Below are 27,934 nucleotides of genomic sequence, written 5' to 3'. Positions count from 1 at the left end.
TAAACAATTTACCAGTTCAAATTATTATCAGTACTTACCTATATCAAATTATTATCTCCGTAATGTGAGGAGTTTATAAAAATGTGTTTCAACGTGAATTTACCGACGGTATCGTCGTTCTTGATGCTGTATTCGTTAAGATGTGGATCTATAATAATTATGCTTTGGACTATGGTATTTATTTCATTTCATATTATTTTATTTGATAGGTTTACTGCATCTATGAGATCTAAACGGAATGGGCGAAAAGTGCGACCACCCTTTCTTTCAAACTATCTATGTTTGTCACTTTTACACGGTGCTTTATCCACTTACTTCAACCCTTAGACAACATTCTGGATTTTTCACTGACTGTTTCTCTAGTACAATACCATAATAATATGTATATATTTGACCTCTACTATTTCGCCAATTATCTTACTTCTATCAACACCAAAAACAACACCATGTAATCCATCATGCTTGTAAACTTAAGTATAGTGAAATATACATATTATTATTATGATAACTATTAACTTTAAGATAGTTTATCTGTCAAAGAATAATATCTTTCAGCCTATTTGGAATTCCAGCACACATAAGACTATCTAATTATACTCTTACTTATCAAGTACAGGACATTAGTAATTTGAGTGACATTTAATCGAGGTCTAAGAATAACTTCCAGCCCGACCTCGTGAATTCTCGTGTAGGTCTAACGACTTAATTGACAAGATTTGATCTTTCTGACGACGATAAGTTGGCTACTGCCTAGTCCGGGAACTGAGGATGTGTTGAAGAATAATGTTTTTTATTGAATTCTCACAGTCCTCGCTCTGAGTTTGAAGTTGCTACCTAATTAGTTATGTTTCCCAGCATTAGCACCGTGAACGAAGAAACATAATTAAAATTTGATTTTTACACACCTCCACCTTATCCTGTGAGTCGCGTGTGGCGGGTACGAATCCCATCCGGGACAAATATTTGTGTTATGAGCACGAGTATCTGTTCTGAGCCTGGATGTTAATTTATAGTATGTATTTAGAAGTATATAAGAATGTATATCAGTTGTCTGGTTATCATAGTACAAGCTCTGCTTAGTTTGGAATCAGATGACCGTGTGTGAGTCCAAAATATTTATTTATTTATTTATAATGACAATGAAATCTAAACTAATTCTTTATCTTTCAGTTCCGATCAATGTTCTGTCTCATCTTCCTCGTGTGGGGCAGTATGATGATATTCCTCTCTCACTCCCCACCGGTGGGCGGCCTGTTCCCCACCCAGCCTCAGATAAAGGCCACTGACGATATATTCTTCACTGCATACGTCACTTTCCTCATTCTTATTATCACGGAGTTTGTAGTCAGCGTGTTCGCTTTTCATTTGGCGTTTGGACTGTTTCTTGTTAGTACCTTTAACTTAATACACGATACAGTTTAGGCTTTTTTGGCTTCTTTATGACACTAGATAGTATAAAGCAAAGTCGCTTCTCATTTCTGTCCCTATGTATGTATGTAGGTATGTATATTTGTATGCTGAGATTTTAAAAACTACACAACTGGTTTGATGCAGTTTTTTTATATATAAAGAGTGATTAAAGTTTACATGTAACATGCTATATACTAATTACGTACATTGCTAACGCTATATCAAAATCAATCATCCCCCAGCGGGTAATAGGTGGTTGAAAATCAACTTTTATGTTTCCGAAGTAAATTCCACTACCGTTACATTTTCCCCAGGCATGTCCAGGGAAAATTCGTCAGTACCTGATCAGTCGGTTCATTTGTTGGGTGTCAGAAGTCATGTTTTACACATCAGCTTGCTTCACCAATATGGCCCTCATTGGATGGTATCTGCTATTCCTTATTTTTGTCAGTGAGTCTCTTTTTTCTTTATCTACTTACTTTGGTAGTTTGCTTGTAGGAAGTCATTTTAAAATTGTCGTACCGATTATAAAGATTCTCTAGAGGAAATATATCTACTTCGTATTTTAACCTAGATTTTGGGACTTTACATCAGAACTCAGTTTAGAGACTATGACGTCACGTGACTTTTCCACTGATGGTATTGCTGTAAACTTTGGTTAAATGGAAAAGTAGGTAGATACCTACTTAGGTAGCTACGTTGCCAGTATTTTATTTTAATCACTAGCTTTCTGCTCGCGGCTTTACCGCGCGGAATTTTACCTCGTTCGGGGGTGGGATTTCCAGAAATCCTGTCTTAGCACTCTTCTAAACTTCCTAAGGAATCTTTATTATACCAAATTTTAACTATCTGTAGCAGTGTAATAGAACCCCATTAGTCAGTCAGTCACTCAGTAACGGAAGAATTTTTGTCTTTCAGTTTTGGAATTGTATGCGTTCATTGTGGTATACAGTCACTACAAAGAATTATTATATGAAGGTAAAATGAGGCGTAAGATGCGTGGCTGATGAACTGTTCCATTTATTTTACAGCGAAGACTTTCTATGGACCAGATTGTTTGAATATCGTGTGTTTTTTTACCTAATAAACTGTTGTGTTCATAAAATATTATTTATTTTATTGTTTTATTTTCAATAAATACCTAACCTACCTACGTATATATAAATTATTTAACCTATTAATATACCATTTCAAAGGATTGGTCGGATGTTGCCGCCAATAGGGGGATGTGGAAGTGAAGGGTGGAGGCCTTTGCCCAGCAGTTGGACACTCAAACAGGCTAAGAAAATAAAAGTTTCTGGCCAAAAATACTTTTAACTTTGCTTTTAACTCACATTAAGGTGCGAAATATTTCAAGACATTAGAGATAGTTTTGGTTCGGTGGTTAGGTAAGTACTTGATTGAAGTTAATGCTTATAATATGAACGAAATCTCTTGATATTTACAGATTGGTAAGACCATCAACCGTGGACTTGGATATCGACAAAACATGATCATTATTTTTATCAAAGTTGATTAATCCACTATTTGACATGGCTTAACGACTGTTATCGTAAATCGACAACTAGGATCAACTTATAACGTGCCCTCTGAAGCATGAAGTACCTACATAAGATTACAGAAAAATAGCTAGGTAGTATGAACTTGGTGAACAAAATAGAGCACCGTCACTCTACCTAAACTACAAGACACAACAAAATGGTTTGTTGATCTGGTTTCAGGGGACCTTTGAGATTTGGAGCCCCAATGCGCTGCACCACCTACCTTTTTGAGGTAAATTTAGCGGTAGTTTATCAATTCAAACTGTCATGTTTATGACAGTATTAACGCTAATGAATACATAAACTACCGTTAAATGTGCTTCAGAAACCGGGCGCTAGCCATACCGTATAAATGCCAGAGACGGATTATACCGACCTATTTGTGAAATGTTAGCGTAAAAGTTGACCCACTGATCGTTTAAGGTTTAGTTAAGGAGCGCTTACTAATCTACAACACATTGAGTAGTGTGTGTAAAATGATATAGTATCTTTACAGTTGTAGAGATATCAACGATTAATCACGCTTACAACTCACCATTAAAATAAAAAATAAATATTATGACTTATTTTACACCTGTCGTAATACTTTCACAGTAACCTAAATAACGAACACACCTAAATAATTAGGTAAAGGTAGATACGCAACCGAAAATACCAATGGTTCATTGGTCATTCGTTATCACCGTCGCCCTTTTCGTATCAGATAAGTGATAACACCCGGCTAAAACTGTTATCGACTATGAACGCATCGTTCACAATATTTTTAAAACATGAGACACCTATACAAGCAATAACAATCATTTAATTCCGCCAAAAATTGCTAAAATAGTGTTCTTTTTTTTAATTGTGTTGTGTAAAGTATTGTTCTTTTTTTACTTTTTTATTGCGTGTGTAACCATGGGTATTGAGCTGCCGAGGTATAACAAGTGTTGTTGTTGCATTCCATTGCGGATTGGTTCGTTAATTATTGGATATGTTTCCATTGTAAGTACCTATTTATTTAAATTAATGAGTAAATAAGCACCATGGAATTTGCAATACATTATTATGTTTGTCTAAAAGATAGCCCCTAGACATTTTTAATAGCAGCATTTAATATTAGGACGTAAACTATTATTTCGTAAGTAAAATGATACATAAAGTATTATTTTTTTATGCAGTTAAAGTATTATACTACAACACACAGTGTGACTTACGGTGTCAGCATACGCTTACCGCTAAATTCAGTACTTACACCTAATGTTCTAATCTTTATGGTTGTGAGTCAAATTGAACTTACATGAATTAAGCAATATAGCAATATAATTGCAGCAATATTTCTATCCAAATACAGCGAAACAGAGGCCTGTAAAACGGCTTTTTAGAATAAATAATAATACCAATTATAAGTATCATAATAAAAATGACACAAACTATAATTTCATATATTTTATGCACAATTTATAAGCTGAATTAACGTTTTTTTTTCAGTTTGCATCATGCCTAACACTAGCAATGGTATCGTGGTCTATTTACAAAGTGGCAACATTCGTGGACACGAACAAGGACAAGCCGAACCCTGAACATCCTCCGGATGAACTAGCTAAGACTGCTCTGGGGTTATATATCTCGTTCGCCTACTACCAGCTTGTGTTTCTTTACAGTTTAATCATTGGAGTAATTCTTGTTATTGGCGTGCATAGAGTAAGTAGTTACCTTCGTTTTTTTAAATATCTTATACCGTTTACCGTTTTTGATGTATGCAAGATTTTAGTTACACTTGCAAGCCGCTGATTGACTGTCGGGTACTGGAGTTATGTTCTGATTTTTTTTCTGATGAGAATGCTTTATATGAATACTTGTTTGGAGATTAATAGTGTGCCTGGATTATGGCAATATTCTCTGGAACTATTGCGGAGTATCTACCTTACATTAATATTTTTATATTATTTTTAACTTGTGTCTAAAACGTAGGTGTATTTTATTCACTTCTGAATTAAGCTTTGTGTAAAGTACCTACCTTAACAAGGTTTAAAAAAATACCTAATTAATTAAGTATGTGAATAAAATTACAACGATTTTTTTTTTCAGAATAAACCGAATTACCTAAGATTCTACTTCAACGCGACGCTCTTCCTGTTTGCTCTGGGCCTGGCATTAGTTGTGATTACCTGTATATTTATGGGTTTCTTGGCTACAGTGCCCGTGTTGAAGTGGTGTTGTAAGTATTGTCTGTCTTCCAATTCATATTATTTAATTAAAAATGATTGTTGTCGTTCAAGTCTATAAATTCTTATGGATACAAGGTTAGCATAGGTAAGGTACCAACAGGGTACAAGAAGAAAGAAGAGGAGGAAGAATAGTTATTTAGTCGCTCTCGTATCTGAGGAAGGTATTTTAGATTCTAGGCAAGAGATCAGAACTTATGATTGCTGTATACGTAGGTGTAAGAGCTGCCGAGTACGGAGGACCGAAAATTTACGACATAAACTTTTTAGGTTTACTTTAAGTAACATCTGGAAACAAACTTTCCAGTCTTTAAAGGTACACTTTTTAAAAATAAGTATTACCCAGATGTCTAATAGATATTATAGTTTTCATAAGAATTTTATGATCAAAGGTATTCATATTTTTTATTTTTCAGTCACACTTCTATGCTGCATGGTGATAGTGAGAAGTTATTACTTGCAACTGGAAGAAGAGCAGAAAAGACCTGTGGAAATGACTGAGTATGAACTACAACCTTACGTCGCTCAAGCACCGCTGATGGCATAAATAGACTGCACAAATAGATTTAGTTTGTTTTTAGATAAATGTTACACCCAAACAATCAAAGTTTATAATAAAGTTATATAAAAATCACTCACTATAGTGTAGTTTTATTCATCTAACATTTTCTTGTATTAACATTGATCGCAAGAAATTTATGCACATCTGGTTAGGTTAATATTAATTCTAAAATAATGTCCTGTTCACTACTGAATAAAAATCATTTACAAGCAAGAATAAATAATATTATTATCCGTTTGGATTATGTTGCCCAATTTGATATTGGCAATAGATGAAAATAGCTTACTTTTTATATTCTCTGGTAATACTGTGACTGTTGCTGTCATTTTATTATGCTACAAAATAAAAATGTCCACATCAAACGATTGGTGTTTGGATTTCTCTGTCTAACGTAGCCAACATAGCCTACAAAAATATCCCTGTCTCTCTTGCACTCATTACTTGACATTTAACACATGTCATCTCACTTTATTTCAATAATATTGTAAAACGTTGCGATGTGATCGTGTTTTATCATTGAATTATCTTTGTATTTATTGATGGAAGCAATGAAATTGTATTAAATTAATCTTTATAACGACAAAAACACGATGTCTAGTAAATTTACGCCGAGTAGTAATTTGATCGCTGCTCAAAATCAGGTTCGTAGAAGAACGAAGGCGCCAATGTTGATGGAGGCTAAAATTGTTGAATTTGTTTAAAGTTATTGTTTTGTTTGTTATGGAATTACACAGATTTATGGAAAACGTGTTTTATTTCTTACTTTTAAGCTGGTACAATGGATAAACGAGGCGGGAATGGCGGAAGGCGGGCGAAAGTCCGACCTGCTGCGAAAGATCATAGAAGTACTGCTGCACCAGTGCTCTCAAATGATACCGGTGTATTTAGAGAACATACTCAGCTTAGCGAGTGATAAATCAACGGATGTGAAGAAACAGGTCATTGCGTTTATTGAAGAATTGAGGTGAGAGCTTAGGTCTGTCAATCCTGTCATGTCGTTTTCATACCATATGAGATAGTACACTAGTTTCTTATCGGGTCTGTGCAAATAGTAAATATAATTTCGATAAATACAGGCTATGTTTACATGTCTTTATTTACTTATCTTTAAAATAGAAGTAGCATTTTGGCATAAAAAATTGTCATATCAGTAATATATTTATTTGCCTACATCATGTTTTTTGGGTCTAAGTACCATGTTGAGGCCTTCAGTGTCATAAATGTTGCATAATAATATAAAAAATACCTTACCAAAGCACAGACCCGTCTTTATATTGCATAAATCAAACCTGGGGCATCAACATCCGTAGACACATACACCGCCACTCAGAACACACAGACAGTGCTCATTCACGTTGACTCGCGGGCGCGGTGGCGGGCGCGGTCGCGAAATATCAAACATATGGCGATGTACCGAAGTGTTCACGTACAAACCGTTCGCGCGGTCTAAGTCGCGGGCGAGCTAGCGGCGTCGCGCGCGGCCCGCGTGGCGCGCTCGCGCCAATATCAAACAAGTGAAGATGTTCGTGTGTGTTCACGTCGAACTAGCGGTGGCGGGCGCGATGTCAAGTAAGATCAACCAGTTTGAGCCAGTTTGAGCCAAACGCCCGCCTGGCGGCCAACGTGAACACAAATCGCCACGTCCCCGCGACCGCGCCCGCGACCGCGCCCGCCACCGCGCCCGCGAGTTCCAACGTGAACAAGCACACAGTCAAATTTAAGTAGGTCACCTTAATAATAAATCACAAACTGAACTTAATCACCTAAACAATTTTCAGTAAGCTACAACCGGAACACATACCGAAAGTTATTGGTCAATTGAGACTACTAGTAGTAGAGACGGTGGTAGCTGTACAAAAGAGAGCTATACAAGCTTCTAGTATTGTGTACAGAAACACATTGCTATGGATATGCAAGGGAAACGGCAGTGTTGCCGATATGCAGTATGTTTGGGAGAATATTACGCAGTTGAAGGTTTGTAAATTGCATTGAAAGTTTATTAAAGTCATCAGTTCCAGTATCTGGTCCAGCCATCTAAGCCTTTTAGTTACTACTTGATGTATATTTTTTCTTAGTGAAAAATGTCTGTTATTAAATATATCCATATAAACGAAAAAAAGTAAAGTACTGAAATAACTCAGTACTCTGGCTGTCATAATATCTATGTGTTAATTTTACTGCAAGAATTTGGGTTCGCTCTTGACTAAACACCGTATACAGTTAAAAGATTTATGTATCTATTTTATTAATAGTGCACTTTATCTACATCATGTATGTTAAAAGAGAGGCATATTTATAAATAACTTAATTTAGCAACTAAAAGCAAAATAAACAGAAACAAAATTAGGCTTCTGAATAATAATTCAACATTCATTATGCATTATGCCTAACTGTATTGCAGATAATATGCATAAACCAGTAGTTAAAATAAAACAATATTTTTCTTGTACCCAACAGCTGCTAGTACTGAACATGATAGACAGCGACAACGAAGGCATAAGGACGCACTCAATCAAGTTCCTTGAAGAAGTAGTGTTGCTGCAGACTCCAAGTGACGGTGGAGGTGATGACTTCAGTCTGGACAGTCTACCTTCACATCTTACCTTTATTAACAGAAGGACTCTTGAAGAGGAATCTGAGTGAGTACTTAAGTAGTGATTTATATAAGGGATTATTCAAGTTTCAGTTTGAAGTTGAAGAGTAGCAAACTATGGGTTGGTACAAAGGATCAATAGTGGTTGTAGTAGGCTATTAACCGGCACTCCCACCCCTTAGATAGATAAGATATAGTTTGAATTACTCATGACATTGATTGATTTAAGTATTTGGTGATATCTGTGTAGCAGAGGTTACATTGGATACTACGCCAATGTCATAATGTATTCGTTGAAGTGAGTTCGATTACCACAGACCAGCCGATATTTGTGTGATCTGCTAATAGTTACATATTTTTAATGTCTCAAGGATAGTTAGTATTTTTACAGTATTTTAAATGGTTAAATTATTATATATCCTCTAAATGTCTTGTAATTGTTCCAGACATATATTCCAGTTACTTCTAAAGTTTCATAACTCACAGCACATCTCAAGCGTCAACCTAATGGCTTGTATGACAACCCTCTGTCTCCTGGCCAAGTTCAGACCAAAATTCATGCCCCGAGTCATTCAAGCTTTAGGCGACCTGCACACGACACTACCACCAACACTTTCCCAATCACAAGTGAATTCTGTTCGAAAACACTTGAGAATGCTGCTTGTGAATTTAATAAAGCACCCGTCTTCAAATGAAATGATGCCGCAACTGACCCAGTTGTTACTCGACATTGGTATGACAAACCAAGAGATAAATAAAGCTATACCGAAAGAAAGGAGGAATAAACGTTTGGGCGAGATTAAAAATGGTGACGGGTCGGCTAAGCGTTTTAGAGTGGATTCTCCGCATAGCAACAGTCAAGGAAGCGACAGTAATAGTCGTAGTGATATGATTACCTTTGATGAAGACAGCCAACCTGCAGCTCCAATAACGAAGGCAACAGTCACTGAAGACTCCTTATTCGACGGCCTTAACAACGTAGATAATGTAGTGAACCTTGTTACTAGTACTTTAGTAAACTGCTTACCTACAGAAATGCCTGATACTTTCATCAACATGTATAAGCCTATACCAAATTCTGGGACTAAGGTACAGAAGAGAAATCTAGCTAAAATGCTGCTCTCTTTGATTAAAGATGAGCCTATTGTGATTCCGACACCAGTACCGACTGTTCAACCGACATTGAGTGATTTAGCTGCTAAAATACCTTTACTAAGAGATGACGAGGAAAAAGTGACACTAAAAAATGCTGTTGCTAAATTACAAGAGTCGACTAAAGCTGACAGGCAAATGGAAAGTGCCGTCTCTAAGCTCATGGAGGAAACTCGAGCTGAATATCTGAAAGAGGAAGAAAGAAAGCAAAAAGAGAAAGATAAGCCTATTCCACCACAGACCCCGACAGTTCCAAAGCTCAAACAGAAAGTAAAGTTATTAAAACTGCAAGAGATAACGCGCCCTATTCCTAAAGAAATAAAGGAGAAATTGGTATTACAAGCGGTTACGAGAATTCTTAATGCGGAGAAAGAGGCTGCTATTGGTGGCGCGGCGAATATTCGAGCGAAATTTATAACGCTTTTCGCTTCTAGTTATACTCCAGAATTACGTGACTTAGTTCTGAATTATATTCTAGATGATCCGGCTGATAGGATTGATTTGGCTATATCATGGTTGTATGAGGAATATGCTTTCATGCAAGGGTTTAACCGTCATCCAGTAACACTACAGCCTAAAGTTCATGAGAAACATGACCAGAATTACAACCAGTTGCTTTGTGCGTTGATCACTCAGATATGTGAGAGGGGGGATCCTGTTATGGAAGGGAATAAGGACATGTTGTTGAGGAAAGTGTTTTCTGAGTGCCCGGTAGTGACGGACGAAGCAGTTGATTACTTGAAGCATCTGGTTACTGAGGATAAGGTGGCTTTACTAGCGTTGGAACTATTGGAAGAGCTGTGTATTATGAGGCCGCCGCGCGCGCATAAGTTTGTGTCGTCATTGCTTTGTCATGTTTGTGAGTATTTCGCCTTATTTTTGTTTAATTTATTAGATTTTTATGAGTTTTAGTGTGTGTCAAATATCACTTTATCACTCCTTATTACTTAAAGTGAAATATGTATATGTTAATTTTCGATTTCAAATATTAGTTTTAAAATTTTCTTCAAACCTTTCTGCATTTCAAACCTACGTCTTAAGTGTTATTGAACCTTATAACATAAATATATAACATAATTAATTATAATTTAACATAATTGTTTTATCGCCAATTAATGCTAGTAAGAAAGCCGTAGTATTTGTCGTAGTATAATAGAGTTCTTCAAAGTTTGCAAAGTCTCAAGCCCACACATGGCCATTTCAGGTAAAGACTTTTGCCCAGCAGTAGGATAGCAATGAATATCGTTAATTTATTGATTAATTTAATATTTAGATGACATTTATCCATAAGACTCTAACGTAAGTATATTAAGACAATAATCTAATTGGTCGGGCAGTTCGCGAGTTTTGCGTCTAACAACACAGTTTTTTTTTATATATTTTATTTATATACGTGTATTCATACAGCAAACATATTACTTCCAGTGAACGACAGTGAAGAAATACGCGAAGTCACAATACGTTCAGCTTTGAAGATCTACTCGCGCTGTTCAGACTCCACACGTACAGTGATTGAGAAGAACGCACTACTGTACCTAGGGTTCATATCTCTCCCGACACCTCCGCCTGAGCTCTGCGACCCCCGGACCGGGAGGGGGGTCTGGACTGATGAGCTGTATAAGCTGTGCTTGAATCTTGTGATGGCGTTGTTGCCTTTGAATGAAGGTATGTTGATAATTAACCTTATTGCTGTGGATACAAGGCTTCGTTTCGTTAATAGATGAAGCCGCATTGATTAGTGATAGAAAGCCTTTTCAATCTCTTTAGAAAATCTTATGTTCTTTTCATATATCTCATACAGCAAAATACATTGCAACTAGTATTCAACCATAATTTAATGGTTTTGTACAAGAATTTGACACGTATACGTGTAAAAGTATATTTCCGGATCGCAATGATCGCAACACACAGCTTCAGCGCAGCACCTATAGTAAATAATTTTATTTTGCATTCTCGCTGTTAAACTAATAAGTTTGGCAAGTATAAACTAGTTAATAGATTAAGGTAAACTGTTAAAGTACAATAAATAAATAAAAACTCGATTGCGCATTACTACGAGTAAAACTCACGGCTCGATCGTGTTAAACCCACGACTCGATTGAGTAAAATTGGTGGCTACAGAACATTATACTTATAGTTGGTTATTATGTTACTATCGGAGAAGTTTTCGTAAAATAAAAACCAAATTATTTATTCATACAAGGCAAGTACTGACACTTATGATAGTCAATTGTCAGAGAGTGAATTTACCGCCAGTTCGGATGGTAGGGCCAATTTTTTTGATCGTCAACTAATTTTTAACATAATCTAAAACATTCGTATTTTAATTCCAGAGTTAATAATAAAGGTAGCGCGTGTATACGGGTGCGCGGGCTCGGAGGCCAAGCGCTGCGTGCTGCGCGCGGCGGAGGGGCCGCTGCGGCTGGCGGCGGCGGGCGCCGACCTCAGCGCCGCCGGCCTGGCGCTGCTGGACGAGTGCCCCGCCGGCGCTGAGACGCTGCTCACCAGGCTCGTGCATATCTATACTGAGAAAGGTATGGACTATTATAGTGGTTTATGTATCTTTTTTGCCAGCTATTTGATGTAAATGTCTTAGTTTTAGTTTTTTAGCTTTCTTTTATTTTGGTTATTCACCAGGCTTGTGCATATCTATACTGAGAAAGGTATGGACTGTATAGCTATGTTCTTATTTTTTTTTGCCAGCCATTTGATGTTTTTCTGTCTTTTCTGATTTTTTTGTTAATTCATTATTTATTCATGGCTTTTGTGCTGTTTGTCGCTGTTGTTTTTCCTTTTTTTTGTGCTGATTGTCGGTGCAACCGTTCTGTATTTTTTTTTAAGTTTGATTTAAATCATTTGAATAGAGAATTTTATCTAACAGCAATACATTAGCACTGAAAAATTGTTATGGCTTAGACACCATTACCACCTATAATTTAGACACAATTTAAGTTAAAAGATTGAATTAGAGCTCGAAATGGAAAAATCTGTGCGAATTATGGAAACAACCGGCAAACAAAAAATATGGGCTTTTTACGTTATAAAGAAATTTTATACTTACGAAACGCTCTAGTTGCAATGAGTTACAACCAACCTATTAAGTAATTATTATATTTTGTTTCTTAGCGCCACCATCACCGGAGCTAGTGTCGAAGGTGCGTGAGTTATACGCGACTCGCGTGTCCGACGTTCGGTTCCTGATCCCTGTACTCACTGGATTGTCTAAAAAGGAAGTAAGTAAACATGACCTAGAACACTATATCGTTACGATTAGTAAAAGTTCGATGCAAAATTAACGGTTCACCTACTCTTTGATAGATACTACAGCAAAATTCTTGCCCACTTTTAAACCGAAAATCTTTATATTGTCGAACGTTGTAGATTTCCTTTTTAAGCAAGTTGTTTAAGTAAAGTAAAACTGTATATGGAAGCCAATTCCTTATCTTAGAAGCCGGATAGTGCAAATTATCTGTATGCTAAATTATCGTAGTTCATACTTATATAAGCTTTAAAGGCGACAATGTGACGGAATTATCCATACCAATATTATAAATGCGAAAGTAACTCTGTCTGTCTGCTACTGAATCACGCCTAAACTACTGAACCAATTTGCATGAAATTTGCTATGGAGATATATTGATACCCGAGAAAGGACATAGACTACTTTTTACTCCGGGAAAATGACGCTTTTCCCGGGAAAATTCAGGTGGCGAACGAAGTCGCGAATAATCAATATTATAATGACATTGAATTAACAAAATTCCGTTGTCATGGCAACTGTTTTAATGGCGGATATGCCTTAGCGCGAATTCGTTATATTAAGAGATATAAATATTTTTGAGAATATTTTTCGTGAAAAAAAAGCATATTTTATATTACACGCTACGACCAAGAGGAGCAGAGTAACAGTAAAAAGTGTTACAAAAACGTGGAAAATTCTGACCCGTTCTCTCTTATTGTGACGCAAGCGAAGTTGCACGGGTCAGCTAGTATTTTATATATGTATATTCAATTTCAGATTTTGGCAGCACTACCTAAGTTCATAAAACTGAACCCAATGGTCGTAAAGGAAGTGTTCAACAAACTGCTCGGCCTGCAGAATCCACACGAAGAAATGTCACCAGGTAAAAATACAATATATTTAAAAATGTATTAAATTTTTATTTATCGTATAGTGTAAGTGTAGAGGAGCTCGTAGCTAAGAACCACGCTAATCGATCTCTCAGGTTAAGCTACGCTTGCCGAGGTTGGTCCGAGGATGGGTGACCTTTATACATACCGAGTTATTCCGTGTTTCTAAGAGCACGTTAAATTGTGGGGTCCAGGCTGTAATTTTCAAAGATCTTTGACAATCGTTACCAGTTAGAAGCTAGACAGTCTGACAACCAGTCTTACAGAGAAGTATCGTGTTATAACCCAGGTCACTGGGTATGTAGGTCAGATATACAGTCGCTCAATATAAAACACTGGTATTCAGCTGCATCCGGTGAGACTGGAAGCCGACTCCAACATAGTTGGAAGAAAGGCTGATGATAGGCATGTTATACATACGATTATTCAACGAAGTGTCGTTTTCGTATATTTTGTTTTGGCTACCACGTGTAACTAATTGTATGTTTTATTACAGTGTATAGTGTTATGATTTGTAAGTAAAAACTCATTTTGTGTGAAAATTGATTCCACAGTATTTATTTGGGTCTGTTGCATATTTAATTTTAATATTCTTATATGGGTCGTGTGCAATTTTAGTCACTATGTATAGTTTCCTTAATATTTTTTTACTAACCATAGAATTGTGACACGTATTAACATGTGTAATGGTCTATGAAGTTTCAAAAGAAACATCAGAGTGTATTTTTTATTGTTCAATTTTAACTTTCGGATTTCGGGTAAATAGGACTTCATGAAAAAGTCTTGTTTTTTTCTTATATTAGTTACTTGAGTTTTCTTGTTTTTTTTGTTGTGTAGTAGTTGACACGCCTATTGTATAAGTCGAAAGCTAATCTACTGTTAAAAATGCTGCAAATTACTTACAAAGGAAAATATTTAAACAACACATTATAAATTAAAAATATTTATTATAATATCTTAAATACTTATGGTTAGTTTCACGGCTTGTGAATAAGTATCGAATATCCAATAGACAAAGTGACAGATTGTAAACCAACTGTCAAAATTCCGATACATACATAACATCACGCTTATTCCTATAGGGGTAGGCAGAGACCAGAGAAAGCCACTTGGTATGGTCCTTACAAACTTCCTTTGCTCCATACACATCTAAGTGAATCCGATGCTTATTCAAAAGTAATAAAACTGCTACTTAATCTAAATATCACTGTCTTTTTCTTTCATTATACAAATACTATTTCCGTCTCTTTCTACTTCTCTGTTACTGTTATTGTTTCTGTCCTTGCTTCGGGATTCTCTACGTTTATCATCGTTTGTGCTCTTGCCGCTAAGTTTTCGAAACGGAATTGATAGTTGCAGTCTAATTTGCGTATTTCACTTCTCACTAGAAGTAGGACGTATACTTGGATAGCTGAAAAATTAAAATATTAAATTATGTGTTTTGCAATGACTTTTCGAAGTTATGTGTGTGTTAGGAATATCACTTGTTACAACGGTGAAGGAAAACATCGTGATGCAACTTTGCATGTCTGAGAGTTCTTTGGAACAGTTTTTAAAGGTATGCAAAGTCCTTAACCCGCACTTGGCCAGCGTAGTGGACTCGAGGCCTAACCCCTCTCTCATTGCGAGATGAGACCCTTGCTTAGCAGTGGGTTCATTTGTGGGTTCAATTTATTTATTTATGTCCTTCAGTCTAAATTAATTTCTTATCAGATACTCGTGCTCGTCACGCAAATATTTGTCCCGGGATTCGATCCTGCCACACACGTCGTTACCGTTATTGCGGCGAGGTGACCACTTTAATTACTGCCAAACGTACAGTTAAATATTCTTAAAACCTAAATGTATACAACTCAAAGTGACTGACTGACATAGTGATCTATCAACGCACAGCCGGCCTGAAACTTGGCATGCAGGTAGATGTTATGACGTAGGCATCCGCTAAGAAAGTATTTGATCAATTTTACTTCAAGGGGTGAGAATTCTATCCTAAGCCCCAAACCACGCGAGCAAAATCGCTGGCAAAATCTAGTATTGTATAAACTTACCAATAATTGCAACGAGTATGAGCCCATCAGTCATAGAGTAGAGTAATGCGTTAAGATGAAATTCGCCATAGCCGCCAAACCCGTAGAATATCATCCAAGCAAGATTGTACAAACACAACGGTGCTGTTAACACTAGTAGGAAGAAACTGTAGAAATAATACGTCTTTATCAGCTTCAAGTGTTTCTGAAACAAAAATTATAGATTTATGTTAAAAAGGAGGAATATTGGATGTTAATTTATTTAGTTGCTTAAGTCTCTTTGATATACCAACTACTTAGTACAGTGTCTAAATTGTAATTGCTATTGCTTTATTAATGCAAAACAAAGCAAGGCTTGCTGCACACATATTCGATTCGGCATTAATCGGCCCAGCCGCTAAGCAAAACCGAATATGTGTAGCTGAAGCCGATCGACACAAGCCGAACAAGTTAGTCGAATCACTTTTGTTGTTCGATGAATATTGCCGAACCGAACGAGGCGAACTGCTTAAACAAAATGTTCGTGCGCGACTTTAATTCGCATTGAACGAGTTTATACCACGGTGATAGTTTGTTTTAGTATTGTTACACATAGTGCAGTCATTTGTTTCTAGCATTTGGGCGGTAGATCTTGACGGCTCTATGCGCAGAGCTGTCAATACGGCTTGTGTAGCAGCGTACGTATGTAGCAGCCATTACGCGCTTACAACTTTTACGTACGTTCTATAGCAACATAAGCGTATGACGTACCTAATTATCCCCACAATAAAATATTAATGTCTTATCTCTAAATTTAATATATACAAAAATATATATCTAAATTTTCGGTCTACAGAGCGGTATAAGGGTCACTGTTAATGACTTAAACCGGAGTAAAATCGCGGGTCAAGTAATTAGTGATACATATATAAGATAAGGTTCAAACGTAAGTCGTCTGTGACGTACCATCAATATTGTCAGTATATTAGACTAAACATTGTTGTAACATATCCGATAACCCTAAATTGATTCAAACCAGTAGTGATTATATTGAGTTCCGATATTGTAAGGGTTAAGTCAACTTTGACTGACCCAGGAAATGCACCAGAACATAATATTAGGTCGGGGAAAAAGTCTTTCCGCATTATAGTATGTATGAACTTGTAATTTTTTTTATTCTCTACACAAAATGCTCGATATTTGGGTACCTCACGAGCTCACTGAAAGAAACCTAATGAACCGTGTACTCATTTGTGATTCTTGAAGCCAAAGAGATTTTATTACAAGTACAACATATATTAGGAATCCAAGGTTAAGTTTTAAGTTTTAGTTAAGGATTGTGCCCAGGAGCTGGATTCTCTACTACTATCAACTACTGACAACCGACTAGCTATCGAGAAATGTTACACGAAAATCTGATAAATACAGACAGACACTTCAAACTTACAACTCTCCTTAACTAACTTATAAATCCTCTTTTTGCGTCGGGGGTTTAAAATAATAATATGAACTTACCAAATGACAGGCCACGATGAATATAAGGCTCAGAACAATATCAGCTGCGGCAACAATGATTATGACTACGGTGAATAAGAAATCAATGTTGTCATAACGCATGTAGAACTTTTCCTTGTTTTCCGACCTTTGATACATATCGATCATGTATTTTAATAGGAACGACATGCCCGTTAGTATGAAGCCTGCCATGCACTGAAAAAAAAATATTGTGTCAAATTTTTTTCCAGGCATTGTCTTTGAAAATAAAATTATATCCTTAATTAAAAAATTTTGGCCTATATTTTTGTTATTAATCGAACTTAATTTTATGATATAATTTTTGGAATATGCTGAATGGAAGGATCTATGAAATTTTGACCAAGGGACATCTTTTAAAAAAGTATTAAAAAGGAATCTTAAAAGCGAAAATGGAATAACCATTTATAAATTCAATATCTAAATTACTAATTCAGTAGGTCTTAGTAGACCCAAGATACAGGATCTAAGAAAAAGATGCAGAATCTAAGAAAAATACATCTATTTTCAATATTTATAGTCTCCTTTCATGGCTCTCCACCAAGTATAACTACTAGGCCATTTGCCATTGTCGATCACATAGGACTACAATAGCACAGAACAATCTAAAGGGGCGTTTTAAGACCTTGACTGTGTAGCTTAGTCTATACAACAGCGCAAAGTGGGCGGAACAAACAATAAAAGAAAACACTCACCAATTTTAAATATCCCCACACAATCAAACCATATCTTAGAGGCATGCAAAAGCAACACCTAGCACAAGAAGGGATTTCAACACGCATCTTGAAAAGTGTTTAAAATCTCGAATAAAAATCACTTATTTCACACACTGCTTCGTTGCACTCTCGAAACACAACTGCCTACTGCCATACAATACAACTGTTTTATACACAATAATATTATAAACATGTCTCGTATCTGTACTGGGAATAAAGGTTATCCCGACGCGAACAAAAATATGTTTACATGCAAACATATAATTCTTATCTAATTGAGTATAGCGGTTGTAAACAGATAGTGGTTTTTCACGTTATTTGTCACTTCCGTCAAATTATTGTTCCAATTAACGTATTGTGTTTGCCTACGTTCACGGTAATGCCGCAATTTCGCGAATACGGTTGTTTTGTTTGCAATGTTGTTTTTTATAATGTCGTGTTTGTAGCGCTAGTAATCAATAGCCGCTGGGGTTGATCTCTGAGGTTAAGCTACTCTTGCCGAGTTTGTTCTGTGGCTGGGTTAACACACCGAGTTCCTCCATGTTTCGAAAAGCACGCTAAATTGTTGGTTCCGGCTGTCATTTTCAAAAACACTGCTTGCAATCGCACATAGAAACCATAAGCACTGGCCATTAAAAATCCTTAATAATTGACCTAGACGCATTTGTCATACCTACTTCAAACATTACCAAACTCGATTAGCTGCCCGCAGAGTTGGTAGCCTTGGTTTCACTCGCTTAAGGGTTGACTATTATTTTTCAAATGTATGCTCGGGCTCAACCATGTCCGTGAAAGTATAAAAGACAGACAAACTGACAAACAGACTTTCACATAAATACCTCTAAATTCTATTCGTTTTATGATGGTTCTAACGGTGAAAAAAACAATAAAACTGCTTATTAGTGTAAAATATAATATGCAAAAGTGACTTATATATTAAATCCCATATTAATGTTGTTGTCCTTGTCTAACACAAATTAAATGTAATCATTCTATCTCGTTTTGTTTTTCGGTATCTTCTATCATCTTCAAGGTGCACTCAGGTTGAGTCATCTCGGTTGTTGTAGACTCGGTGTTGTTCTCAAGTTTTATTATTTCACTTCTTAATATGAATAGCATGAAGCAATGAGCAGCTGAAAATAAAATTATAAATATTATAAAGATGTTAAAAATTAAAAATTATGCATATAACGGCCTATTCAAACCTGAGCGATAGCGTAGAGGTACATTTACATACATATACATACCCACAAGCATAGTGAAATCCGCTTAGCTCTGAACAGGAATATTACCGTATACCTACTGGGTGTTCTCTGCCGCAGACGGTGGCGAATACCACTTAGGTCTGAACAGGCCTTTATAGAGTATATTAGAGTGTTTTGCAGATGGTTATCCAAACGGGCATCTGGTTTGGGCTGTTGCTAACACGTTCGTATCAATTAATTTAATTATGGCGTTTGGTCCTAGCCGGTAGATATTTGCGTGTTCTTTGTTGCCCGTTTGTACAAAAATGGGACAGTATGAAGGACTTTCATAACGTTTTGGTTGCGGTGGCATAGCAAGGTAGCCTGGGGTCTTAGTGAAAAAAAATAACAAGAGCCCGCTACAGCTAAACTAGAACCACATTAAAATGGTTAGTGGAATGGAATATACATAATAATATGTGCGATCCACAATTAAGGGCGAAGTGGCTGACCCCACCACCATATGAGACAAATAGCCAGGAAGAGAGGGAGAGGGTCTGGTTGTACTTTGTTCTTAGTGCGGGAGTTTTTTAACCCATAACTGTCCCACTGCTGGGCAAGGGTATCCTCTCGAACGACGAGGGGTAAGGCCTTGAGTCCACCACGCTAGCCAAGAGCGGGTTGGAGACTTTGAATGCCATCAATTTTTAGGAGTTGTCTTGAAATAAATAAATAACAATACTAACCAATTAAAGTTAAGTATCCCCATAGTATAACTTTCGGGCTGATTCCTTCGCGTTCACACCCTGATGCTACAAACAACATATTATGAGCGCACGTCATAATTATCAGCATTAAAAATATTTTAACGTATGTGTTGTAACATTTTATAACTGACAGCTTTTTCTGCAAAAAAAAAACCATACATAATTATGATTAAGTTTAGCAGTAATGCAAATTACTTTAATAATAATAATCCCCTTTTAGTTGATACTCGGCTATGGCTTCCAATCTATACTAATATTATAAAACTGGAGAGTTTGTTTGTTTGAACGCGCTAATCTCAGGAACTACTGGTCGGATTTGAAAAAATCTGTGTTACATAGCCCATTTATCGAGAAAGGCTTTAGGCAATATAACATCACGCTACGACCAATAGGAGCAGAGTAGCAGTAAAAAATGTAACAAAATCCGGGAAAATTATGACCCATTCTATCTAATGTGACGAAGGCAAAGATCAACTGGTTTCTTGTAAACAGGTCAACTGTGCAGGACTTAGTTCACGGTATACAAGAGTATGCACAGGTAAATTTATTCTATCACTGACATAGTCCATGGGACGGAGAACAGACTCCGCCAGTGAGAAAGTGCCCTTTGAAATACGGAGGTCAACTTATATCACTGAGAAATTCTTATCAGAAAAATTAAAAAAACAACTAATTACCTGCATCCGGGATTCGAACCCGAATGGTCGTTATCGGTGGTAAATAAATTTAACCCATTAATGTCCCACTGCTGGGCAAGGGTCTCCTCCCGTAATGAGGAGGGGTTAGGCCTTGAGTCCACCACGCTAGCCAAGTGCGGGTTGGGGACTTTGCATGCCCTCAAGAAATCTATTAAACTTAGGCATGCAAGGTTTCCTCACGATGTTTTCCGTCACCGTTGGAACATGTGATAATTATTTCTAATATACACATAACTTCAAAAAGTCATTGGTGTGTTGCCTCGGGTTCGAACCTTCGACCACTTGCGTGGGAGGCATCATCTCATACCACTCGGCTATAGTTATCGAAGGTAGTCAGATGTAAATAAATAAATAAGTTACCTGGTGACATCCTATAAGGAATATGATGCTCATTATAGCATCCATGATGGTTCCAAATATGACGAGAGTTGTAGTGATCAGGTCCTCCATAGTCATGCAGAAGAGAACATGGCTGTACCATATAGCGCCTAAAAAGTAGATAAAAAACAGGTCCAGGAACTGAAAACAAAAATAACAACCATTTAGTTCAGAAGTATATAAGTTAGTTTACCAGTTATTTGGTTACCATAGTACAAACTCTGCTTAGTTTGGAATCATATCAAATGACCGTGTGTGAGTTGTCCAATAATATTTATATATTCATTTATTTGTTCTCCATCTTTTTATTACTGCTGCATACATATTCGGTTCGGCAAAAATACGTACTACAAAACCGACTCAGCTTCTTGTTTTGGCTTGTGCCAATCGGGTTCGTCTCCACATATTCGGATTTGCAACTCGGTTAGGCTGATTAAAGTGCAACCAAATATACTAACACGCCAATGTGTATATTCGGTTCGGCATTAATTGGAATCGGAGTGTGTTATCCAGTAATTATCTATACTAATATTATAAAGCTGAAGAGTTTGTTTGTTTGTTTGTTTGGACGCGCTAATCTCAGGAACGACGGGTCCGATTTGAAAAATTCTTTCAGTGTTAGATAGCCCATTTATCGAGGAAGGATATAGGCTATATATCATCACGCTACGAACAATAGGAGCAGAGTACGAGTTAAAAATGTTAAAAAACGGGAAAAAAATCGACCCATTCTCTCTTATGTAACGCAAACGTAGTTGCGCGGGTCAGCTAGTGAAAAATATTCCGCCATTTACAATGTCAGTTCCTTGTATAGATCTTTCTATGTATATAGGGGGCGGGCTTATTGCCATATACCGGTCACATTATCACCCAGCTACTGTTTAGAACATTTTTCAAAAAAACAACTTACCCCCGGTTTCTGGGGTACATTTAACGGTAGTTTATCTATTCAATAGCGTTTTTTATATGAGTTTCAACGGTATAGAGTAGATAAACTATCGTTAAATGTACCTCAGAAACCGGAGGTTAATCTAGGAATCGAATTACCACCGCTTAAATTACAGAAGTAGTCATATAAGAACGATAATAGCAGTGGTTCAAGCATTTTGATCGAGGGTTCAACCCTGGTTCATAAACCAATTACTTTTTATATAGGACTAGTTCTAGATAAATAATACAGCTAAGTCCTTGAAAACCGTTAACATTGTATTATAGGCGTAATTACAGGGTGAGTTTATTTAGCCTTGCTATATAAATAGGAATTATTATAATTAAAATTAACTGCTGTTGAGCTAGAAAGGTTGAGAATAAATTTTACACGGGCGATATCCTACTATCGACTATTGACAACCGGCTAGTCGACAAAATAATTTGGTATGAAAATCTGATCAGCGCCTCCAGCGGGTGCCGTACGAACAACTTTTAAAGAACATGGATAACAAACTCTTGATTCTCAGTAGTACCAACTGCTAAATGTGTGAAGCGTTGTTGAGGGGAAAATAACATCTTATGATATCAGCCTATGTTGGAGTCGACTTTCAATCTCACCGGAATGCAGCTGAATACCAGTGTTTTACATTCAACGTCTGCCTATCGGACCTCCACAACCAGGTTGCCAGAATTTCAAGCTTCTAACTACTGGTAACGACTGTCAAAGATCTTCGAAAATTACAACCGGGACCCACGATTTAACGTGCCTTCTAAAACACGGAGGAACTCAATATAATATAATCGGGACTGTAATAGATTAAATTAATTTTCAACTCTTAGGCATGCAAGGTCTCTTCTCCATGTTTTCCTTCACTGTTAGAAGAAGTGACATTTACTTCTAACGCATACACATCGTTTTAAAGTCGTGGTTGTGTTAATTATAATTTATAACCAGCAAGCGAGCTATGATGTCATGCTTCCATCGTTGTGTTCCATTAAGGATTGATTATGACGGAAATGTATAATAATATATCTCTTTTCAATATGACAGGCTTTGTGTTATATAGATAAAGCTAAGTACTTTAGGTTTCGTACATTCAGTACTATGGAGTAAAAGCGTTTTACGTTTAAAATTACTATTGAAAGTATAGTTTGTAAGGTAGACGCTAGAGCTGATATGTTTTTCATACAAAATTATTTTGTTATCTGTACGGTTGTCGATAATGGTTGGAAATTGCTCTTCTAGTTAGAGAATTCGCATATAAATTAGGTAGTTTTTGTTTGTATAAAAGCTGTTTTTTCTATCGTCCCTGACCTAATTAGGCAAATAAATTTGTCCTAATTTTGATAGATTTTCCCTCTCATCTATAAAACTATCAATCATTCCGGAAGGGGAAATCCTTACCCAGCAATGTAGTGGGTTTTATTGATTCAATAATTTATTAAGTAAACACATAAATTGAATTGCTTGAATGAACTTATCTCAAGTTGGGAAAGTTACACACGACTGGAAGTCAGACTTAGGTATCTATATTCCGATAACTTAGCAGTAAGCTTTGGCATGTACGACTTATATATTCTTATATATAACAATGAATCGTCAAATGTGTTGCTAAGAGCATAACTCAAGAAATGCTAAACTAATACGACTTATTGTTTTTGTAAAATTGTCTCTGAGACGGAAACGGTTTTAAACAAAAATAAAAAAAGCTAAGAAAATTCGTGAACAGAGCTGCGCGGGGCAACTAGTACGTTATGAATAAAATTCTGAGTATTTATAAAACGTTGAATCAAACAGGCCACCGTCAGCTGCATAAGCCTACGGTGCAATGATGTTACAAATTCTGATTCTTTTTTTATCTCCGCCGCGAACCATGTACACAAGACTCTCTACTAAGTTGTTAGACGACTCGGCAATTAACAATTAGTAAAATATTAATTATAATTAATAACATACCGTTTTCAAATATCCCCACGTAAGTAATCCATATCGTAAAGGCATACATAGGCAACACGTTTTGCACACAAGAAAATCTGAAGGCATCTTCAAGAAATTTCTTCAAAACACTTCTTTCAAGAATAAGACCGTATTTTAGAAAAGAAAAGCGTATTTTTTAACATAGAATAGAATATTTTTTGCGTGCGATTCTGCACGTAATAGATGTTATAATGAGGCTTGAATACTATGGTAGTCTCTTGTACTATGCACACGGAGTGCTATGCGTATGCGCAGGTCCACGGAAAAGGAAGGCTTAATAAATATATGTTTACAAATAAAGATCGGCGGACTGCATTTGTTGATTTTGCATGATCAGAATATGTGAATATTTTATAGGCATTACAAAAGTAGTAGTTATATACAAATAAATTTATTTCTTATGCTCTTAAAAGGAAAAAAATAATGCCATTTCAAGCCAGTATGAGGGTGGGAAGCTATTCTAATTTAGGTCGCAAGGTTTGGAACCTTAAAAGCTTTTAAAAAAGGCATTGCCGCTTTTGTTTCCAGGGAAAGCTAGGCCTTGAGTCCATTGTAGATTAGGAACATAAATATTATTGTATAATATAAAATTACAAACCATAATAAATAATTAGTAATCGCGTTACTTCTCGGTAAAATAAGATAAAAATTAAGGCCACATAGAATAATATAGGTTACTTATTAGCTTTTGTTTGCGACTTCGTCCGCGTGATTCGTGACTGAGGACAGAATTTTCATACAAACTTTCATCCCCTATTTTATCCCCTTAGGGGTAAAATTGAACGAAATCCTCCAAACGGATACCTACGTCATAATATATACCTGCATGCCGAATTTCAGCCCGATCCGTCCCGTGGCTTGGACTGTGCGTTGATAGATCACTATCCCCCGGTTTCTGAGGTACGTTAGGTAGCAGTAGTTTATCTATTCAAACCTCATATAAAAAACGCTATTGAATAAATAAACTACCGTTAAATTTACTCAGAAACCGGGGGTAAGTCAGTCAGTCATCTTTGAGTTATATATATCTAGATATTGTTTATTCCTTTGTTGACAGTTTCGCCGGCCGACCTGCTAGTGGCGTTGCATCTTATAGACCCCAGTAAGGCAGATCTAAAGTACATCATCAAGGCTACTGCGCTGTGCTTCGCTGAGAAACAGACTTATTCGCAAGATGTACGTGCAATCATATATTTGTATTCTCACAATCAAATCTAATATGTTTTATGTTTTTTTTTATATGTATGTATGTAGCAAATAATTAGACAAAAAATACCATCAAATCCGTTGAAAGGTTTGATTGATTGATTGATTGAGTAATGTTTGCAACCCCTGATCGCGCGGTTGTTGATATAGTGTTATTATTTTTTTATAAGCTGATTGATTTCAGCGAAAATGGATACTAAAATTAGTAAGCCTAAATTCTCAGTGAGCTGGCAAGAGACTTGTTTTCTTCTTCTTCTTATCGTTTGGTTAGTGGTCAACCTAGTGTCAAAGTTGTTCAAGCCGCCTAAAGGCCTTTGACGTGACTTAACGACTGTTATCTTAACTGACAACAACCGGGACCGACTTTTTACAATACTTTGCTTTTATAACATAGGACTAAAACCCCTTATACTACGGTATAGATGAAACATCTTCCCCTAAATTATTGGCCAATAACGTTATAATACTATACTCTGAAAATAATGTAAACTTATTCTCATTCAGGTGTTGGCAGCAGTTCTCCAAAGATTGACTGAGGAGCCAGAGATCCCGGTACTGATGATGCGAACAGTGCTGCAAGCTCTCACGCTGTATCCAAACTTAGCGCCACTAGTGCTCAATATACTGACGCTGCTTATTAAGAGAGAGGTAAACATACAAACACCCATACATGGTTTATTTAATAAACCATTTATTTTTGTTACACAAAATAAAACTTAGCATAACTTAATATCTAGTTAGTACATTAAATTTATATGTAACAAAGGGCTACAGTTAAGTGTACGCAGCGCTAGGCACAGCACTGATTTTCAGCTGCCCCTAACAATATATTTTAATATTTTAATAACACCTGTAGCTCGTTCTCTAAATTTTACACGAAAATATGTTTAGCGCCTCTACCGGGCTCCGTAAGAACTGTTTTGGCAATACATTTTAAATGTCAAACTCTCGATACTCAATAGTACTGACTGTAGAGAATTGCGTGTCTGTATTATGTAGCACACAAATAGCAGTAAGGATTGGTTATTCCGTTTTTAAGTTCTGCGGTTTGTACTGTTTGATTATGTTGTGTATTGTTAATTTTTTTTAAAAGGCAAGATTTTGTAACACCATTCATTGTTTTATTTAAAAGTTTGATAGATTTCAGTTTGAAAAGTGTTAAAATACCTCTTCAAATTTGTTAATGTGCCTCATTTAATGGTTTTGACATCGCGTTGTTTACGGATTTTGTTAACTAGCATTGTCAAATTTTCCTTCACCGTTACAAGTGATAATTATTCCTAAGACACTCCGAAAAGTCATCGGTTTTTTCATTAGATACAAACCCTCAACCAATTGCATGGGAGCTTAAACCATTCTGTTATCACTGTTCTCAACAACACAAACAATCATTTATATCAAATTCTATCGTTAAACTCAGGTATGGAACAACAAAGTAGCATGGGAAGGTTGGGTGAAGTGCTGCGAGCGCCTAGTTCCTCGTTCCACACCGCTGCTGCTCCAGCTGCCAGCGCGAGCTCTAGCGGCGTGCAGCTCGGCGCCGCGCCTGCAGCGGGCACTGGCGCAGCACGTGACCACGCTGACACCGCAACAGAGAGCTGCGTTACCACCACATGTGTTGCAGTTTGCACAGGTATATACCATCGGATAATAGTTATTGGATACTTTTGTATGGAATATTTGTTTTTGCTTGATAATCTCTTCGTGTAAAAGAGTCCCGTCTCATGTATTTCATACTGAAGATTTTATTTTGATATGTTGTGTGAAAATTTCATATAATCGTGTTATAATATCAATAGATATCTAATTCTTCAAGTAGAGTATGGATTTATAAACAAAATATTGACTAAAAGAATTTTTATTTAGAATAAAAGTAGGTACTTTGAAGTAAGTGAAAGTTACCAATATTAATGCTAGCAATATTTTTATTGATAACATAAGTACTTTAAATTATACCTACAATAAAAAACCATAAGTACCAGTTTCAAATGAATATAGAACTGCAATTAAATTTACTATCTTTAAAATTAATTACCTATTACAAAATCATATTTTTTCCAATTTCAGACTCCAATAGAAGACCAGTTCCTGGTTCCACCACCAGCGCCGGTTCCTCCGCCGAACCCCATGGAGCCACTACCACCGGGTATGGAGTAAACACACAAGTAGACGGCTGGACTAGTGTACAAACAATAATGAATATAATAAAATGGAATATTATTTGACATTGCCTATTATTTTTTGTTGAAACAATATAGTTAAAATATAGTAAAATACAGAAAAAATATAGTTTATTTTTTTAATGTCTCCCGCACTAAGAATTGCTCTTATGTCGCGGGGACTTTTGCAAACATACAAAGAATGGACACAAAGTACAAACAGACTCGAAACAGCTTTATGGATCGCACAAATAATTGCTCTGTGTGGGAATCGAACCCTCAACCACTGCGCTACGGAGTTCTTCGATATATTAAAATATAAGTATTAGTAAAAGGTTTATCCAAAATGTTGTGTAAAGATTTTAGAACACAAGTAAATGCGGTAGGTAGCGCTGTTGTCATGTCAAATTAACTGCGATTTTGGGCAGTCTCTGCAGCGTTCGTAGTATCATCTTTAAATATTTATATAGAAATAATAATCGCTATATGTGTTGCTAAGCGCAAATCTCGAGAGCAACTGAACCGATTTCGCTAATTCTTATTTATAATATTCCTTGGAGTACGAGGATGGTCCTGACGGAGAAAAATACAATAATCGCCTGTTAAGCGATACGAATTTCCCCAGGTCAGCTAGTTTTAAATATTAAGTGGGGGGAAAAAGTCATTTCGCATTATAGTATGTATAAGCTTGTAATAAAATATTTTTTTTCTCTACACAAAAAAGCACGATATTTGGGTACTTCACGAGCTCACTGAAAGAAACCTAATGAACCGTGTACTCAT

General features: G+C 36.4%; 5 protein-coding genes across 5 annotated transcripts; 3 read left to right on the top strand and 2 right to left on the bottom strand.

Moving 5' to 3' along the window:
- Positions 1-81: 81 nt before the first annotated feature.
- On the top strand, positions 82-2,417 carry LOC142977371 (uncharacterized). The gene is made up of 3 exons (XM_076121249.1): positions 82-174; positions 1,827-1,860; positions 2,329-2,417. Exons 1-3 carry the CDS (start codon positions 82-84, stop codon positions 2,415-2,417), a joined length of 216 nt encoding a protein of 71 aa, XP_075977364.1.
- Positions 2,418-3,694: 1,277 nt separating this feature from the next.
- On the top strand, positions 3,695-5,787 carry LOC142977116 (uncharacterized). Its single transcript, XM_076120837.1, has 4 exons — positions 3,695-3,935; positions 4,422-4,634; positions 5,022-5,151; positions 5,575-5,787. The coding sequence occupies exons 1-4, from the start codon at positions 3,849-3,851 to the stop codon at positions 5,703-5,705; spliced, it is 561 nt and encodes a 186-aa protein (XP_075976952.1). The 5' UTR covers positions 3,695-3,848; the 3' UTR covers positions 5,706-5,787.
- Positions 5,788-6,184: 397 nt separating this feature from the next.
- On the top strand, positions 6,185-27,217 carry Sym (symplekin scaffold protein). Its single transcript, XM_076120802.1, has 13 exons — positions 6,185-6,361; positions 6,491-6,684; positions 7,499-7,694; positions 8,178-8,359; positions 8,760-10,324; positions 10,891-11,130; positions 11,799-11,999; positions 12,592-12,698; positions 13,484-13,589; positions 24,844-24,962; positions 25,497-25,640; positions 26,413-26,625; positions 27,060-27,217. Exons 1-13 carry the CDS (start codon positions 6,311-6,313, stop codon positions 27,147-27,149), a joined length of 3,408 nt encoding a protein of 1,135 aa, XP_075976917.1. The 5' UTR covers positions 6,185-6,310; the 3' UTR covers positions 27,150-27,217.
- Positions 14,524-18,003, bottom strand: LOC142977028 (uncharacterized). Its single transcript, XM_076120697.1, has 4 exons — positions 17,831-18,003; positions 17,118-17,312; positions 15,645-15,828; positions 14,524-15,007 (listed from the first exon to the last, which is right to left on the bottom strand). The coding sequence occupies exons 1-4, from the start codon at positions 17,915-17,917 to the stop codon at positions 14,847-14,849; spliced, it is 627 nt and encodes a 208-aa protein (XP_075976812.1). The 5' UTR covers positions 17,918-18,003; the 3' UTR covers positions 14,524-14,846.
- Positions 18,786-24,052, bottom strand: LOC142977229 (uncharacterized). Its single transcript, XM_076120999.1, has 4 exons — positions 23,766-24,052; positions 20,861-21,019; positions 19,782-19,941; positions 18,786-18,984 (listed from the first exon to the last, which is right to left on the bottom strand). The coding sequence occupies exons 1-4, from the start codon at positions 23,850-23,852 to the stop codon at positions 18,839-18,841; spliced, it is 552 nt and encodes a 183-aa protein (XP_075977114.1). The 5' UTR covers positions 23,853-24,052; the 3' UTR covers positions 18,786-18,838.
- Positions 27,218-27,934: the final 717 nt, after the last annotated feature.

This window comes from Anticarsia gemmatalis, chromosome 12 (genome assembly GCF_050436995.1).
Source record: "Anticarsia gemmatalis isolate Benzon Research Colony breed Stoneville strain chromosome 12, ilAntGemm2 primary, whole genome shotgun sequence".
In the NCBI taxonomy this organism is placed as follows: domain Eukaryota; kingdom Metazoa; phylum Arthropoda; class Insecta; order Lepidoptera; family Erebidae; genus Anticarsia; species Anticarsia gemmatalis.
The sequence above is the reverse complement of the archived record's forward strand: the minus strand, read 5'-3'. Positions and strand labels throughout refer to the sequence as shown.

What these genes read in the sequence shown, in the direction of transcription:
- LOC142977028 (XM_076120697.1), bottom strand. Translation starts at nt 17,917, where the DNA reads ATGCGTGTTGAAATCCCTTCTTGTGCTAGGTGTTGCTTTTGCATGCCT. An exon ending in TGTGGGGATATTTAAAATTG is followed by an intron (nt 17,313 to 17,830) that starts GTGAGTGTTTTC and finishes TTTTTTTTTCAG; the next exon opens with TGCATGGCAGGCTTCATACT. An exon ending in TCATCGTGGCCTGTCATTTG is followed by an intron (nt 15,829 to 17,117) that starts GTAAGTTCATAT and finishes TTTTTGTTTCAG; the next exon opens with AAACACTTGAAGCTGATAAA.
- LOC142977371 (XM_076121249.1), top strand. Translation starts at nt 82, where the DNA reads ATGTGTTTCAACGTGAATTTACCGACGGTATCGTCGTTCTTGATGCTG. An exon ending in TAATTATGCTTTGGACTATG is followed by an intron (nt 175 to 1,826) that starts GTATTTATTTCA and finishes AATATGGCCCTC; the next exon opens with ATTGGATGGTATCTGCTATT. An exon ending in GCTATTCCTTATTTTTGTCA is followed by an intron (nt 1,861 to 2,328) that starts GTGAGTCTCTTT and finishes TTTGTCTTTCAG; the next exon opens with TTTTGGAATTGTATGCGTTC.
- LOC142977229 (XM_076120999.1), bottom strand. Translation starts at nt 23,852, where the DNA reads ATGCCTTCAGATTTTCTTGTGTGCAAAACGTGTTGCCTATGTATGCCT. An exon ending in CGTGGGGATATTTGAAAACG is followed by an intron (nt 21,020 to 23,765) that starts GTATGTTATTAA and finishes TTTTGTTTTCAG; the next exon opens with TTCCTGGACCTGTTTTTTAT. An exon ending in GGGATACTTAACTTTAATTG is followed by an intron (nt 18,985 to 19,781) that starts GTTAGTATTGTT and finishes TTTTATTTTCAG; the next exon opens with CTGCTCATTGCTTCATGCTA.
- LOC142977116 (XM_076120837.1), top strand. Translation starts at nt 3,849, where the DNA reads ATGGGTATTGAGCTGCCGAGGTATAACAAGTGTTGTTGTTGCATTCCA. An exon ending in TTGTTATTGGCGTGCATAGA is followed by an intron (nt 4,635 to 5,021) that starts GTAAGTAGTTAC and finishes TTTTTTTTTCAG; the next exon opens with AATAAACCGAATTACCTAAG. An exon ending in GCCCGTGTTGAAGTGGTGTT is followed by an intron (nt 5,152 to 5,574) that starts GTAAGTATTGTC and finishes TTTATTTTTCAG; the next exon opens with TCACACTTCTATGCTGCATG.
- Sym (XM_076120802.1), top strand. Translation starts at nt 6,311, where the DNA reads ATGTCTAGTAAATTTACGCCGAGTAGTAATTTGATCGCTGCTCAAAAT. An exon ending in GTTGTTGCCTTTGAATGAAG is followed by an intron (nt 11,131 to 11,798) that starts GTATGTTGATAA and finishes TTTTAATTCCAG; the next exon opens with AGTTAATAATAAAGGTAGCG. An exon ending in ACACGAAGAAATGTCACCAG is followed by an intron (nt 13,590 to 24,843) that starts GTAAAAATACAA and finishes CTTTGTTGACAG; the next exon opens with TTTCGCCGGCCGACCTGCTA.